The 15835-nt window shown below is 37.0% G+C and overlaps 1 protein-coding gene and 1 long non-coding RNA gene across 2 annotated transcripts; both read left to right on the top strand.

Annotated features, from left to right (window-relative positions):
- The first annotated feature begins 525 nt into the window (after positions 1–525).
- On the top strand, positions 526–4115 carry LOC117273608 (uncharacterized). Its single transcript, XR_004503607.2, has 2 exons — positions 526–1710; positions 3744–4115. It is a non-coding gene; the product is annotated as an uncharacterized lncRNA (long non-coding RNA).
- Positions 4116–5569: 1454 nt separating this feature from the next.
- LOC108942964 (zinc finger protein 5-like) lies at positions 5570–6277 on the top strand. The gene has a single exon (XM_033652789.2). It carries the CDS (start codon positions 5570–5572, stop codon positions 6275–6277), a length of 708 nt encoding a protein of 235 aa, XP_033508680.1.
- The last annotated feature ends 9558 nt before the right edge of the window (positions 6278–15835 follow it).

Raw genomic sequence — 15835 nt, forward strand, 5'->3', positions numbered from 1 at the left:
GATAACACCTTACTTAATAGGGAGATGAAGCTCCAATTATTGTAGCATCACCTATTGAGAGCTCAACTCAGGAAATGAAACTGAAGCCGACAATCATAGAGGTGACAAGAATTTTGAAGTGGGGAGATTGGATATACTTCAAGGCTCAACCTTACAGACAAGTGATCATTGTTGACACCCAATTTTATCCATCCTTACTCCATATTATGCTAATGAGCTACTATTTTATTTAAGAGCCATAATAATATTTATAAGCATTTTTTTATATATTATAACAAGTACTACAACTTTATTATTATTATTATTATTATTGTTGTTGTTGTTGTTGTTGTTGTTGTTGGTACATCTTTTATAATTTGTTTTTACTACATAGTAGCAGCTTTTAAAATATAAAAGAATTTACAATTTATTCTTTAGCTTGTTCAAATATTTATATAAAATATTATTTATTTTTTAAACTTCTTGTATCTTATTTTTTATTTACTAATTATCATTCCTAATTACTTTATTATTATGTCATTTTAATTTAATAGTAGCTCAATTATCAACCTTACACCTAACCCCAAAATCAATTAAGCCGAATTCCCCTAAATAGCCTTTAGCCTCTAAACTGATAACTTTTTGAATTCCTAAAATTCAATTGCGCCAGCAACTCGCCAACACCTTTCCCCAATTCTTTGATTTGATTTCTTTATTTATTTTTCTCTTTTCTTTCCTTTTTTTTTAAAATTTTCTTTCCTTAATTCTTTTCCTCTTCAAATCTGTAAAGAAATTGTGATTGGGAGCCGTGATTTTAGCTTCAATTTTAGTCGAAATCATTATCGTAATTGAAGGTTTGCATGTTCTTCTTTCCATCTTAACATCCGTGGGTTCAAATTAATTAGATGAACTTGGACAGGATATGAGGTAAGAGCTCTAATTCTTCTCTATTTTTAATACTATTTTGATCTTTTAGTAGTGAAAATCTTTTATTTGGATGGACTTTACTCTGCTACGATTAATTTTTCAAATGGAAACCCCAATCCCCTTTGATTGCTATGACTCCAATTCTACCGTGATTGTTTGGGTCTGATTTTGATAGCTCAATTGGAGACCGTAACGGCTATAAAGGATTCAATTATAAATACGGATGGTTTTAGGGGGGTTTAGAGGGGAAGAGGCTCTGTTTATCGCTGCAACTCACATATTATACTTCCATACCTTACATCTGTATATAGCTCACAATTACACGCTTCAGAGAACTGGCTTTTGATCACTGCTTTGACCTCTGCTTCACTGCTAGTTTTTTTTTCTTTTCGCTACTTCTATGCTTTGCCGACCATAAGCCAAGGCAAGGCTTAGTTTTTTTAATTAGTTTGATACAATCTGGATGTATCGAGTTCGAGTATTGGTTTCTCCTTATTGCTGTTTGAATTTTCGCACGTATTACTGCATACTTTGGAGAGTATCTGGCTTATTTTTTGCTATTGAAGTTACTGGATTTCTAATCTTCATATTATATTGTTATTCCGCTCTCCAACTGGTTAGTTCCCTGAACGACGCATCATAATTTCTTTATGTGTTAATTGTATGGTAGAATAGACTAGTTTTTTTGTCCTCTACTCTCTTAAAATTTTCGTCTATTTTATTCTATTTGCGAGTTGTATTTGCACTTGGACATGATGAATGTTGTGCGACATTCCATTTCGAGCATGTCAAGTTAATAACCAGGTATGTCACTTAATCGCTATGTGTTGTGCCTCCCGTATGGTTCCCTGATTCGCTGTACATTAGAAGTCACCTCTTAGGTCTAACTATATGAATTTGAATTGACATCACGTCTTGCAATATCCTTGAATGAGATAGTGTGAACATGTCGATCACCTAATAGCCATTGTCTAGACTTAAGGAAGTTAGCTTGATGTCTAATGCTTGAGATTTCAATGCTTAACAATGAACCCCGGGATTTTTCTTGCTTGAAAGTCATGACTTGTATTTGCCTATTTTCTCACTGTTAGACTTATCCTAAATAGCTACCATGTTATTAGGATTTTAATCATTTTGATATCATGACTTTATGCTTAACAGAAATTATTTGCTATTGAATACTACAAGCTGGGATGTTTGAGTTCAATTCAATCACTTAAATATCATGTGTTTTAGGACCTACGCCATTCATTCATGCTTCTGTGTCAAATTTGAAGTTTCTAGTGTTGTTTTTCTCCTTGACTTGGTTTAACTTGGACATATTCACCTATAGATGTTGTGTTTAGAAGATAATGCTTTAACTAATAATAGCAAAGTTGTTTCTTTGGAAAATAGTCCAAGTTGTCTGCCTTCTTTGTGCGTTTGTTGCTTCTGTTCGGTTGCAGGGGCCTAGACTTGATAGTTTTGGCCAAAGTTCAACTCTTCAGACCTGAGTTTGGAGTAACAGGGGGATTAGGAAAGCTCATAAGAGTCTACGAGGAGTCTGTCAAAGTTTGAAGTTCAGTTAGTTAATTTGCTAGGCTCTAGTTATAAGCTCTATTCAGATAGCATGTAATAACTGAATGTAATAGTGAAATGGGGCTACTTGGGATAAGGGATATTTCATGCTTGTGTTCTATGTGATTACCTGTTGTTGTTTGCTTTCATTGCTTCTTGAAAACATGTTAACACGTTAAATTGGATAGCTTTTGCATTTGAGCTTTCTATGGTGTCTTGGTCCTTAGTAATGTTTTCTTACTAGTATGTTGGGCTCACTTTAAAAGATAAAGACTGTCATGTGTCTTTGGCTGAAGCTTCTAAGCCTTCACTTTTTTTGTCTGTTCCTTTTAATTAATTCAGAAATTTGTTTTAATTTAGCCCAACGTTTGCTTCATATTTTTTACTTCTTTAGATCTATTCACTTCTTTATATGTATGCTTATATCATGAGTATTATTCAAGAAGACTTATCATATTTTAGAGTACACTTGACCATTTTTTACTACATTAACAATTACTTAATTAATTCGGAGGCCAACATGAGCCCTTACATGCCTTATGTGTTACTTGTGTAAGTCCCAATGTGCTCCTTTTATGTGACGCTAATAAAAATAGAAATAGAAACCTGAGATTCTAGACTATTCTCATACAGCTTTATGTGCGATTCATTTTATACAAAACTTCATTTCTTTTACCTATTGCTAGAAGTTGTTCTTTCTCCTTTTTCATGCCTATCTCACTTAGGATAATTAATAGACGACTCACATCATTTAATATAGATTACTAACTTGCAATTTAGTTTTCATTCATCCCACTTAGTTTAAAATTCGGCCGGGACCCACAATTGTAGACCTCGAAGAGTGCCTAATACCTTCTTTCCGAGGTAATTTGAGCCCTTACCCGATCTTTGGTGGCGTTGACTAGTCAAACAGAGTTACTTGTAAATAGGTGCCCCTAACGCACCTTAAAAATTGTTAGGTGGCTACTCTTCTCTTTTAATACTCATTTTAAAAGAGTTGTCACATGTCGAAGCCCGCTTTCGTAAGAAAATGGGGCGTGACAACCATTACATCACAACCTTTTCCACAAATTGGCTTCCAAATATTATGGACCCTTCCAGATTGCTATGAAAGTAGGCCCTGTGGCATACATCCTCTTATTCCCACTATCAGTTAAAATACACCCCACTGTGCATGTTTATCTCCTGAAAAAATGTTATGAGTTACCTACACAAGTTACTTACCCCCTACCAATGACATTGCTAGTCCTCATTGCTCTGAGCCAGAATCTATTTTGCAGAGAATGATGGTAAATAAGGGAAATAAGGTTGTTGCTCGGGTTTTGGTTAAATGGACAGGGTTGCCAGCTGATTCTGCTACATTAGAGTTCTTTAATGCCTTGAAGATTAGGTTCCTTCACTTTGATCCTTGTGGTTAAGGATCGTTTCCGGGAGGGAGTATTGATACACAAAATACACAGTGAGCTCAAGAACAATCCAGCTCAGTGCCACGTCAACTTGGTAGTTAAAAGTTAGTTAGGGGTCAGCTGAAGTTAGTTAGGTAGTTAGAGAAAGATTCCTTCAGTTGTAATAAATAGTAATCAACTCTCAATTCTTATATAGCATTGTAATTCATTACAAATCATAATCAGAACTATTACATTTCTCTCTAACTCTCTCTCTTTTTCTCTCTTTACACTTCTTTATAACTCCATAGTTGACTTCTCGAGTTTTCTGCAACTCCTGAACAGCTGCTCGATCCTCGAATTCCTTGTTGATTTCCTGCAATTGAGTTAACACAGGATTAAATATATCATGCCTATTTTGAATCCTTCACCTAAAGCGAGAAAGCAATTGAAATAGAGTAGAAGGAAAAAGGAAATAAAAGAAATGGGGATTGATGATAATGAAAAGTTTATTTGTTGTTTTTCTTCTCCAACAAAGGAAGATGTAGTAATAGACAAAGGAATAATCACATAAACTAACGTGGCCCAGAGCTAGAAATTAGTTATGGGTACCAATCAAAGTGAACAATTGTCCAACACAAATGCTTTTGCTAAATTGATTTGAATAAGATTAGATGATGACTTACAATTAATCAATTGCTTTTAGGGTATTAAACTACACGGTTTGTTTTCTCTAAGAAGATATTCCCAGATCTCATAGAAGACCCTATACATATATACATATACTAAGCATGCTTACCTCATCAACCACTTGTTAATATTCCGCTGTACATAGCAACGATTCTCCTATAATTAAATTGCTTCCCTTTAACATGGTCAAGATAAACTTATTCTTTCCTCATTTTTTTTCAATTCCTTAATCTATAAAATGGAGTGTGGATTATTGCAAAGAACCTTCATTTAAGCGATGAATAATCACAGCACTGTATGAACACAATTCAGGGTGCTGTGGTAGATGGGACTAGGTAACCACAGAATGTTATTAAATTAATTCAGTTACATTCTGGCATTTTATATGCTTTGGTTAAGTAATGATGCATGAATCCACTGATGAATTGGTCAATAAAAGTTATATTAAAGAAAGAATTTTAGTACAGAGATAGATTTCTAGCAGAGTCCTTCCAGGCGATTACATCCTCATATCTTTCTTTGACTTCTGTTGTTTCCATTTTATATTAAAACATTCTCCTCTCCTCAAGCACGGAATATTTATTTTTAATTGATCAAGTGGTACCATGAATGCATGTTTTTCCATATAAAAATATTTTAAGAGTAAGTAGAGAACCAATTAATTCTTTAACCATACAGACTAATCCTCTTTGGCAGGAAAGGTTTAAGATGTATATATCTACCACATTTATATGAATAAGATTATTTATAATGCACGAGAGATAGCTTCACTAATCTGACCATTCTTTGCCCTCTCTTTTTTTTTTTCTTAAATATATTGACTAAGGTACGTTTATGTCCCATTCATCCTCATAAAACATAACTACTCTTGTTTGAAGATACAATGCATAGTCAAGAAACTTTAGAAAGTACTACTATATAAGGAAGAGAGGCAGAACTAAATATACTGCATCATCAGCCACCCTAAACATTGTCCTTTTCTTTTGATTTTCAATATTTATCTTAATTCATTCATCCAACTGATCAAGAATATGGAAAAAGATATCTCTTTTGTTTTTCATCCATCATGCAATGTTGGAGGAAATGAATCCTTCTCTAAATCCTGCATGGAGATTAAGAGGCATAAAATATTTGGTTTTGAATTTGATCCCTGTCAAAAATATTTGAAAGGGGAATTAGGAGATCGTGAGAGTGTGAATTCATCATGCTCCACAATTTTAGCAGGAAGAGAGAAACAAGGTTCAAATGATGCAAAAGACAAGCCGACGGAGAAGAAGTTTGAGTGCCACTATTGTTCAAAGGAGTTTTCAAATTCACAAGCATTGGGAGGTCATCAAAATGCTCACAGAAAGGAAAGGATGAGAAAGAAAAGGCTGCAGCTTCAAGAAACAAAGGCCAGACTCAGCTATTATCTTCAAGCTTTTCAAAGTACTAATAACAATATCGCTAATTATCATGGCTTGACTTCTTCACCATATTTCTGTGATCCTAATTTGTGCTGTGATTCTTCTGATCAGTTTACACTGTATGAAGAATCCAATATTAGCTTCAGCTCTTATGATCAAGATTCCCGAGTACTCCCATTTCACCAAGAATCATGTACGTTTACTAATACACATGGAACACGATCTAGAGAGAATAGCATGGCAGCAGTAATGAAGCTATCAAGTTTGCCCAATTCAGCTTCTAAACAAGGCTGTATACCTTTAGATCCTGAGCTGGGATTGGGCTTGCATTAATTACAAACGTATAGAATAATTTAGTATTGTAGTTTTGATTCCCATTGGTCACCAATTCTCAAGCTTTTAGTCTTTTTTACACTCAGTAAACATGGAGAAAAGGAAGAAAGAAGAATTTATTAATTTTTGTTAAATTATCTCACATTAGTTGACGGAACATTGACTTCTTATATAGTTATAGGGAATTGTCACCTCATGAACCAGCGTTGATGGGGTTGAGTAAGGCTTAACGCTTATTCAGCGCCGGGCCCTTCCTTTTATTTGTTTCTCTCTTTAATGGTGGAGTAAAAGAAAATGACTTTAAGAATTTTTGAATCTTATGAGAACATAATCAGTATACAAATCTACAACAACTCGCTATAATATAAAAGCAAAGGAAATTTTTGTTGAGGAATGCTAGAATGACTGATAGTAGTAAGAAGTAGTTAGCTGTAGTTAGCCAACTGGCACAAACTGTCAGAATCAGTTATAGCCAACTAGTGGAGTGAGTAAATTAAGTAGTGATTAGGTGCTCTCCAGGTATTTTCTCTCGCCTGACCTCCTCTGCAAGTCATTCCTCTCCCTAATCTCCATAGTTGTGCAACATCGATGCAGTGTAACGATAGTTGGTTCGGTTTCAGGAAAGTGTTGGGGTGATTCGGAACACTTAGTTCTGTTTTTGGAAGCTTAAGTTATAAAAGTTGAGCAAGATTTGACTTTTGAGTAAACGATTTCAAAATGGTATTTTGAGGGCTGCGGTAGGTACGGATGATGATTTTGGATTTAAGCATATGTCCGAATTGGGATTTGGAAGTTCCTATGATGTTTCTGCATTAATTATCAAAAGTTGGATACTTGAAAGTTTAGAGAATCGATAAGTTTCACTCATAGTTCACTTTGTGGTTATCGAGGTCCGTTAGGGATTCCGAGCCTTGGGATAATTTCGTGTGGTCATTTATGACTTGTGTGCAGAATTTGAGGTCATTCCAAGTTGATTAGACGTGGTTCGACATGAGTTTGGAAGTGAAAGTTTGATTAGTTTGTATTTTGGGACTTGTTGGTATGATTGGATGGGGCCACGGGTGGCTCGAGAGTGTTTTGATTGAATTTCAGACCATTTAGACGTTGACTGGCAGGTTTGGTTCTAGTGTGTTGCACCCGCGGAACTCTGACCGTAGATGCGAGCTCGCATGTGCGTGGAGGAGTCCACAAAAGCGTAACTTGGCTTGGGCAGGAGAAGTCCGTAGATGCGGAGCTGGAAGCGCAGGAGCGCATGCGCAAAAGTGCAAATTCTTCGCACCAGCAGCTGGGCTAGAGCGCATGCGCAAAAGCGCAAATTCTTCGCACCAGCAGCTACGCAAGAGCGAAAGATTGGCTGTAGAAGCAACATGTAGGTGTTTTTCAGTGGGTTCCGTATCTGCGAGGTTTTGTTGCTGATGTAGTGTCGCAGAAGCGACAGTTGGTGTTACACCCCATATTTTCGTACGTAAAAGTACGTCGTAAGTCAATTGATGTAAGCTCGAAAATGAGATCATCTTTGAAAGTACATAAAGTGAGTTAATCATGCTACCTTGGAGGTTACAAATATTTAAGATCATGAACTGTAAGTACCAAGAGGGTTGGAAGGTTGAAAAGCTAAGCGAATCGAAGAAAATAAGCTTCGTCGAAAGTCGGCAAGTTAGGAATGTTATAACCCGTAATTTTGGTGTGAGACTTGGGTGCTTAAGATGATAAGAAGGTAATGTTATAAGGTGTTTTAGTCGTATAATATTCGTGTGCTAGGTTTTGAAGTCAAGTGAGTTGTGAAACAAAAGTCGACGAAAGTCGTCACAAATTACGTAAATTGTACTAAACTTTGGGTCCAATGTCAATGAGAGTTTCTCTAATATACTTGGATTTACGAGGATCTACCCATAAAATTGAAGATCTACGAGTCTAGTTTCTAACGCATTAAACCGTTCATGGATACGACATCGGAGTAGATATATATTTGCGTTTTTGCAAAACTGCGCAGACAGCCCCGTTGGGACCCACTTGAGGCGGCTACTAACTTTATTTCATTTAAAAGACGTTTCGGCCTCACTTCTGGTCATTTCTCACCCAAACATCGTCCATAAGCTCTGCAAAATCCCCTCTCACATGTATCCAAGACCCAAGAACCAAACTCAAGGGAAATCAACTCAAATAATCAACAAAAGTATTAAAGACTACAAGAGAATACTTCTATGATGTTGTGGTGTGATTAAGGGCCATTGTGAGCTAAGTTGTGATGAGATTTCGAGTTATAGCGGATGTCCAAGGTATGTATAACATCTTCTTCATTGTGCGTAATGTTAATCTTATGTTGGTTGTGTTGTTTGAGTGAAAAACCATAAGATCGCACTTGAAATAACATGAGGCATTGCTATTTTTTTGTTGGACTGCAAAATATATATGGTTTGTGGTGGCTAAAAATTATGAGAAATAATTTGATTATGTTATGGCTGCAGTTGTTATGCTTTTGTAGGTGTTAATTAAGTTTATTGAAGACGAAAATATGAAAAATAAGTGATTGATGATAAAGGTTAAGGTGCTAGGTGTATGGACTGTTTTGAAGTTTATTCTTATGATGTTTTGGGCTGAAAATGATGTGGTGAATATAAGTATAATATTATTGATATTATAAGCAGCTTCATGGAGAAGAAATTGGATTCGAACTCTATTTTGTTGATCGTAAACCGAGCTTGCCGCTTGTCAAGACTATCAAACTGATTTGAAAGGCTTATTATGAGTAGTGTTGATGTTGTTTGGGGTGTTGTTGGTTGTTGTGACTTGTGGGAAGTCATATAAACAAGGGAGGTGTTATCTGTTTTATCGTAGAATAAAATGTGTCGTTCAAATGCAATAAGTTATGGCATTCATATTGTGATGATAGTATTATTCATTGCTTGTAGACATAGGAGTTGCAGGTTAAGTTAGCTTGAGGATTTGATGGGATATAATGAGGTATGTATGGTCTTCCTTTATTCTCTTTGGCATGATTCCGTAAGTTACAATGCCCTTATAAGGAATTCAAGGGGCCGAGTCTTTGTATACATACTATTCCGACGATTAAGGTCTCTTCACGAGTATAGTCATACGAATATTGAAATGGATTGTGTTGGTTGTAGTTCCATGTATTCTTAAGAAGTAATAGAACATTCCGAAAGGTCCTTGTCTTCTATAAGTAACAAGACGTCCATATGTCAATTAAAGGTTATATACGAATGGTCTAACAAATCAGAAGGAGTAGTGTCTATATAATGAGGGATAGTTATACACGAATAGTTCAACAAGGTAGCATAACATATAGTTTGCAGAATGATAAGAATTATTCAACCTAAAGAGTGCCACGACTTCCAATACTTACACGTTTGTGTTCACGAAACTGATAAAGAGCTATGAAGATAGTTATATTGCTCTCAAGTTAAGTAAGGTTTATTATATATGAGGGTGATGTTAAGAGACGATATACGTTACCTATGGAGTCGTAAACTATAGAATATGATAAGTTTAGCAATAAGAATATAAGTTGATAAATCATAAATCCCGTAACTCTTGTTACGTATTGATGGATGAATATATATTTATATGTATAACGAGTAGCCTCAGAAGCTAAGCATATTACACAGCTATAAGTAGATAGAATCATGTAATCCCTAAAAAATGAGTCCTGATATGAAATAAGGATAGAATTGCTATTCTACAATAGTTACAACGTTCCTTATGGCTAAATAATATAGAATACAAAGGATAACATAGCAAGCGGCTTAGGAATAAGGATTGGTTGTTATAACAAGTTACTCACGAACTTAGATATGTTTATGAATACTAGTTTATCTATTGATGACTGAATGATATTTGCACGAGTGATATGAAATGAATATGTATAAGACATGATTCCTACGGACGGTCTATGAATGCGTAGGTCTACAGTGAAGCCCTATGGACGGTCTATGAACACATATGTGCATAATGAAGGTTGGTTATGGACGGTCTTAGTTGCATGCATAGACAGACCTCGGTATTGTGAGTCGTAAGGATGGTCTACTATGTAGCGTGTATGAGCCACTGGTTATTCATGTTGAGTGAGCCTTACAGACGGTCTTTGTTGAAACGCGTAAGTGCCACTTTTATGTTTTAGTGTAGCCCTAGAGATGTTTGATCTATGTGAGGTTAGTATTCAGATATAAGGTTTTATGCCTAGAAGAATGTTATAGATGAAACACATAAGTGCAACTAATATGATGGTTTCCAGTACATATAGCATATGGGAACATGTTCAGATATATCATGATGCGAATTAGATGTATATACGACAGTCGTGTCATTAGATGTTCTCGGCCAACTGAGCCTTCCCTTTTCAGTCTAAATCCTTTGTAAGGTAAGCTGGATAATTCAATATTGTAGATATGTTACAAGTCAGAATATGGTAAGTATGATTCCCGGATTTCATTGAACAGACTACTTTCAGTATATCATATATACATGTCAGTTCAGTTTCAGTTCAGTTATTCATATGTTATGTGCCTTACATACTTAGTACATTTCTTTGTACTAGTGTCCCATCATTGGGACACTACATTCATGCATGTAGGTTTAGGTATCCAGTTAGACGTGCTATTATCATAGATGGAGTTGATATCCAAATGAGGATTGGCGAAGCTCTATTTCATCCGGAGTACAATTGAGTCTAGAGGTTATTAGATTTTCCTATGTATATATATACTCATGGGTAGGTCTTGTTTCCCCATAGATATTTTGAGATATATTATGGGATTGAAAGGGGAATTTGGTTTTGGGGGGGGGAGGGGGGTGTCCTAACCTTTGGAGAGTGAATAATGGTTATTTGAAATCCGATTTGAAGTCGGATTTGGATAGAACTGATATATGTAAACTCGTGGGGTTATGGGTAGTTAGAATTTACCCCTTGACTCAGGTTTTTACAATGCGAACATAGGTTGACTTTTTTTGACTTTTGGGAATTAAATAAAGACCGAAGCTTTATTGTTCGGAATTGATTCCTATGACATTATTGAGTTATGTTTTGCTATATTTGACCATTCAGAGGGCAATTTGAGAGGCACGAATTTTTGGAGTATTGATTCTCGCGCTTTGAGTTAAGTATCTTAACTAAGCTTAGTTTGAGGGTGATTTTTCCGTTGGCTATGATATTTATTATATGTTGGGGGTGACACACGTGCAAGTTGACGAGCATATATGCATGCATTGTGGTTAAATCATGATTAGGATAGTATTTCGACTATTATGTGATTTATTTTGCTATAATGCCTCTTTGATACCGTATTTTCTCCACATGTATGACTGTGTGAGCTATTATTCAATCTAGAAAACATGTCTAGGTTTTGTACTTATCTGTTTGAGACATAATAGAACTACATTTGCTATGTTGAGATATTTTCCTTAAGTGTAGTCATATTTTTAGTCATGATATCATATCCGCTTACTTTATCACAGTCTCTATGCACTCTTTAAATATCATCTCACATGTTGTTAGTGTCCTTACTTGTGTGATGTGGGTTTGAGATGAGTTATGGCATGTTGGCATATTCCCTGTGGTATTCTTGAGTATGGTACAACGAGATGTGAGCATATTGAGACTTGAGCGGATTGATGACTAATCTTGGACAATATGGTTGTGCTGGTATTGATTGTTAGGAGATGTTTGCGTATGTCCCCCATATTGGGATGAGTGGCATTGATTGTTGAGTATGATGTTGATTATGAGCGGACACTACGTCAGGCCCCATATTAGGCTGAGTGATATTGATCGTTCACTTTGATCCGATCAGCACTTGGGCTAGGATCCACCCCTCCGGAGTCAGGTATAATCCCGTGAGTGCAGACACTTGATATATGCTTAGTGAGGGGCTTATGCCAGACACCCGTACAGTGTTGAGTGTGTGTGTGTGTGTGTGTGATGGTTTAGGATCTTCGAGCCAGGCACCATGAGTGTGCTAAGGGTATGATTGAGGGGTATTGTTCCAGTCACTATGTATGTGCAGAGATTGCGTTACTTGATGATTAAACTGTGATTTTATTGATTTTGGTATGAATACTTGTCATTCAGGCATATAGTTATATTTTCCTCGTGGATGCCTTTAAAGTCGATTACCTGACTATTATATTTGGAAAGAATGCTATTTTCATCTTAATCTGATAGAGTTGAGTCTTATATTATTGAGTCACTTTTCCTTTTGCTATTTTTATATGGTTATTGTTGTTGTTGACTGTTGAAAATGAGTATTGGGCTGTAACAACCCGACGGTCATTTTGAGCAACTGCATTCAATTCGGTAGCTTGAAATCATGAGTAGCTTTATGTGATGTATTATGACTCGCGTGTATTGTCGGCTTTGGTTTTCAGGTGCCTCGGGATTGATTTGGAAGAATGATTCTCAACTTGAAAGCTTTAAGTTGGAAAAATTGACCAGTTTGACTTTTGTATGTTTGACCTTAGATTGAAGTTTTTATGGTTTCGGTAGATCCGAATGGTGATTTTGAACTTCGGCGTATGCCCAGATTTGCATTTTCTAGAAGGTTTCGACACTATTTGGCGAAAACTCGCGATTTGAAGGTTTAAAATATTCATAAGTCTAACCGGGAGTTGACTTTCAGGATATCGGGTTTGGATTATTGTTCCGGGAGTTGGAATATGTTTGTCATGTCATTTGGAACTTATGTGCAAAATTTGAGGTCATTTCGAGATGATTTTATATGGTTCGGCACGAGTTTTAAAAGTTGAAAGTTCAAAAGATTATTAAGTTTGATTTGAGGTGCGATTCGTCGTTTTGATATTATGTGTGATTCGAGGCCTCTAGTAGGTCCGTGTTATGTTTTGACATTTGTTGGTATGTTCGGACGGGGTCCCGAGGGGCTTGGATGAGTTTGAGAGTGGTTTCAGATCATTTCAGATTGGCTTGGAGTTGCTGGTTTCTATTGTTTACTGATGTCTCTGTTGTTCTTCGCTGTCATGCCCCAAAATCGGGGAGCGCGACCGGCGCTCAACCGAGTGAACCCGACCGAGCAAGCCTGTTGGATTCCTTCTACCCAAACTCGTTCATGAATAAAGAGAATATATGTTTTCCTTAATTAAACACTAAAGTGATCATGCCTGCAATTACCAATTTCTTACCATAAGTTTCACCATTTTTAACGTCTCAAATGGACAAGTAATACAACCATAACATAGCATAGCTTGTCTTTCCCAACACCAATACACAGCCCACACTATGTCTACGGAGTCTCTATAGATAAAGAAGAGTACAATGATAATGCCGGCAACAAGGCCCCGGCTATACCTCAAACAGAATACACAAAGTAAAGATTCATGACTCCGAAATGAAGTGGGGCTCACCAAGTCAGCTGGGAAGAAGGTGTACAGTTATCACTGACCAATATCTCCTACTGTGGAACCACCTGCATCCATTGAAAGATGCAGCGCCCCCGGCAAAAGGGACGTTAGTACCGTCGAATAGTACTAGTAAGAAAACTAAACCATAGTTTAAGAATCCAGAAATACAAGATGAACATGATGAACCAGTGCAGCAATAGAATAATATAGATAACCGTTTAAACCATAGCAAGCTTATTAAAAGCTATCGATAACATTTATAGGATTTAAGGTGAGATCCTGTGTAACCATCTCAACACAAAGCGGCCCCGCCGCCTCACCCGATGTATACAGGTGGAGGTGTACGTACAATACCATAACTCTAATCAAGCGGCCCTGCTGCCTCACCCCAATATATGCGGGTGGATGTATAACCATAGTACCAAGAACCTACACAAGCGGATATGCCGCCTCACCCCAATGTATGCGGGTTGAAGTGCATCAACGATACCAATACCAACACAAATCGGTCGTACCGCCTCACCCCATTGTAAGCGGGTGGAGGTGCAGTCCCACAATGTCATAATCCCTACATAAAGTGGTCATGCCGACTCACCCCAATATATATATGCGGGCGGAGGTGTATCACAATCACAATCTCTATACCATAATCCCCACACAAAGAGGTCATGCCGCCTCACCCCAATGAATGCGAGTGGAGGTGTATCACACTCACAATCTCTATACCATAATCCCCATACAAAGCGGTCATGCCGCCTCACCCCAATGTATTCGGGTGGAGGTGTATCACAAGCACAATCTCTATACCATAATCCCCACACAAAGCGGTCATGCCGCCTCACCCCAATGTATGCGGGTGAAGGTGTATCACAATCACAATCTCTACACAACTTGGCATAATAACTTTTACATAAATCACGACTAGAAATTATAACATGTGGATACATAATCCATAGTTTGGGACACATCCTCAATTTATAATGCAATATGATAAGAGCATTTGAAATACGAATCGAACATATATCTTCACCACAAAACTTATTGAAATACTCCATTTATAATCAACATCTCGGAACTTACAAGAATAATGAGAATTCCAACTCTTAAAGAAGAGTTTAGCCAACATACCTCAATTGAGATTCCTTAAACTCTAAAACGTTCCGGAATTCTTAGCAACTTCAATCTATTTTAGAAATGTAACAAATTAAACCACAATTAGGAAGATGATTATGGTTCTAGCTCATTTGAGCATTTTATCAAACATTAGGTGTGCATTAAGGTTTCAAGGCCCTTTTTATGGAGGATTCAATCATCCCACAACCCAATCTTTACCATTTTTAGCTCAACAATCTTCCTACATACTTTGATAACACATGCATGTAAGATAACCAATCCTCTTGCCCAGAAATTATCTTGCTTATTATCTATTTCTACACAAAATTCAAAATTGAGGGTTAGGGTGTAGAATCTTACCTGTAGGATGAAGACCTAGTGAGTTTCCCTTCTTAATCTTCCAAAACTTGGGCAAGAATTGAAGGACAAATATTGGAGAACACCTTCTCATTCTAGGGCACCTTCTCTCACTCTAAAATGTCAGATAATAGCTCAAAAATGACCCAAAGAGTGTACTTAACGAAATAGGATCAGGTTTTAAAAACCCAAAAATGGAGCTCCGGAACAAGGTATGCGATCGCATAACCGATATGTGGACCGCATATCGGTCGCATAGTTGGTTACAAAATAGCCAAAAGAACTGTCTGTGTATGTGGTCCGCATAACCGTTATGCGGTCGCATAATGCACCGCATAATAGTTATGCGGTCGCATAGTCGACCGCATAATTGCTTCCAATTGGCCCAATTAACTGCCTCACTCTACGGCCATTATGCGGTCCGCAGAGTGATTCTACGGTCGCATAATGGACCGAAGAAATGCACTTTTCTGCCAAAACTATTTCTATACTTTCCGGTGCATTGTTCAACCCAAAAGGTCCGAGCCGCGACGAGGAATTTCTACAATCCTCAAACACGTAAGCCTAGTCCGACACCATGAAACATTATTTTCTTTACAAAATTTACCGGGCTTACCACTTAAGTACTTCGAAGTTTTTCGGGGTGTTACATTCTCCCCCGCTTAGGATCATTCATCCTCGAATGAGGGTAAGAATCCGTCATTAGCATCTTATGCA

The sequence above is a fragment of the Nicotiana tomentosiformis genome, chromosome 4 (assembly GCF_000390325.3).
Source record: "Nicotiana tomentosiformis chromosome 4, ASM39032v3, whole genome shotgun sequence".
Taxonomy (NCBI): Eukaryota; Viridiplantae; Streptophyta; class Magnoliopsida; order Solanales; family Solanaceae; genus Nicotiana; species Nicotiana tomentosiformis.

Excerpts from the sequence above, each read along its gene's own strand:
- LOC108942964 (XM_033652789.2), top strand. The coding sequence starts at position 5,570 with ATGGAAAAAGATATCTCTTTTGTTTTTCATCCATCATGCAATGTTGGA.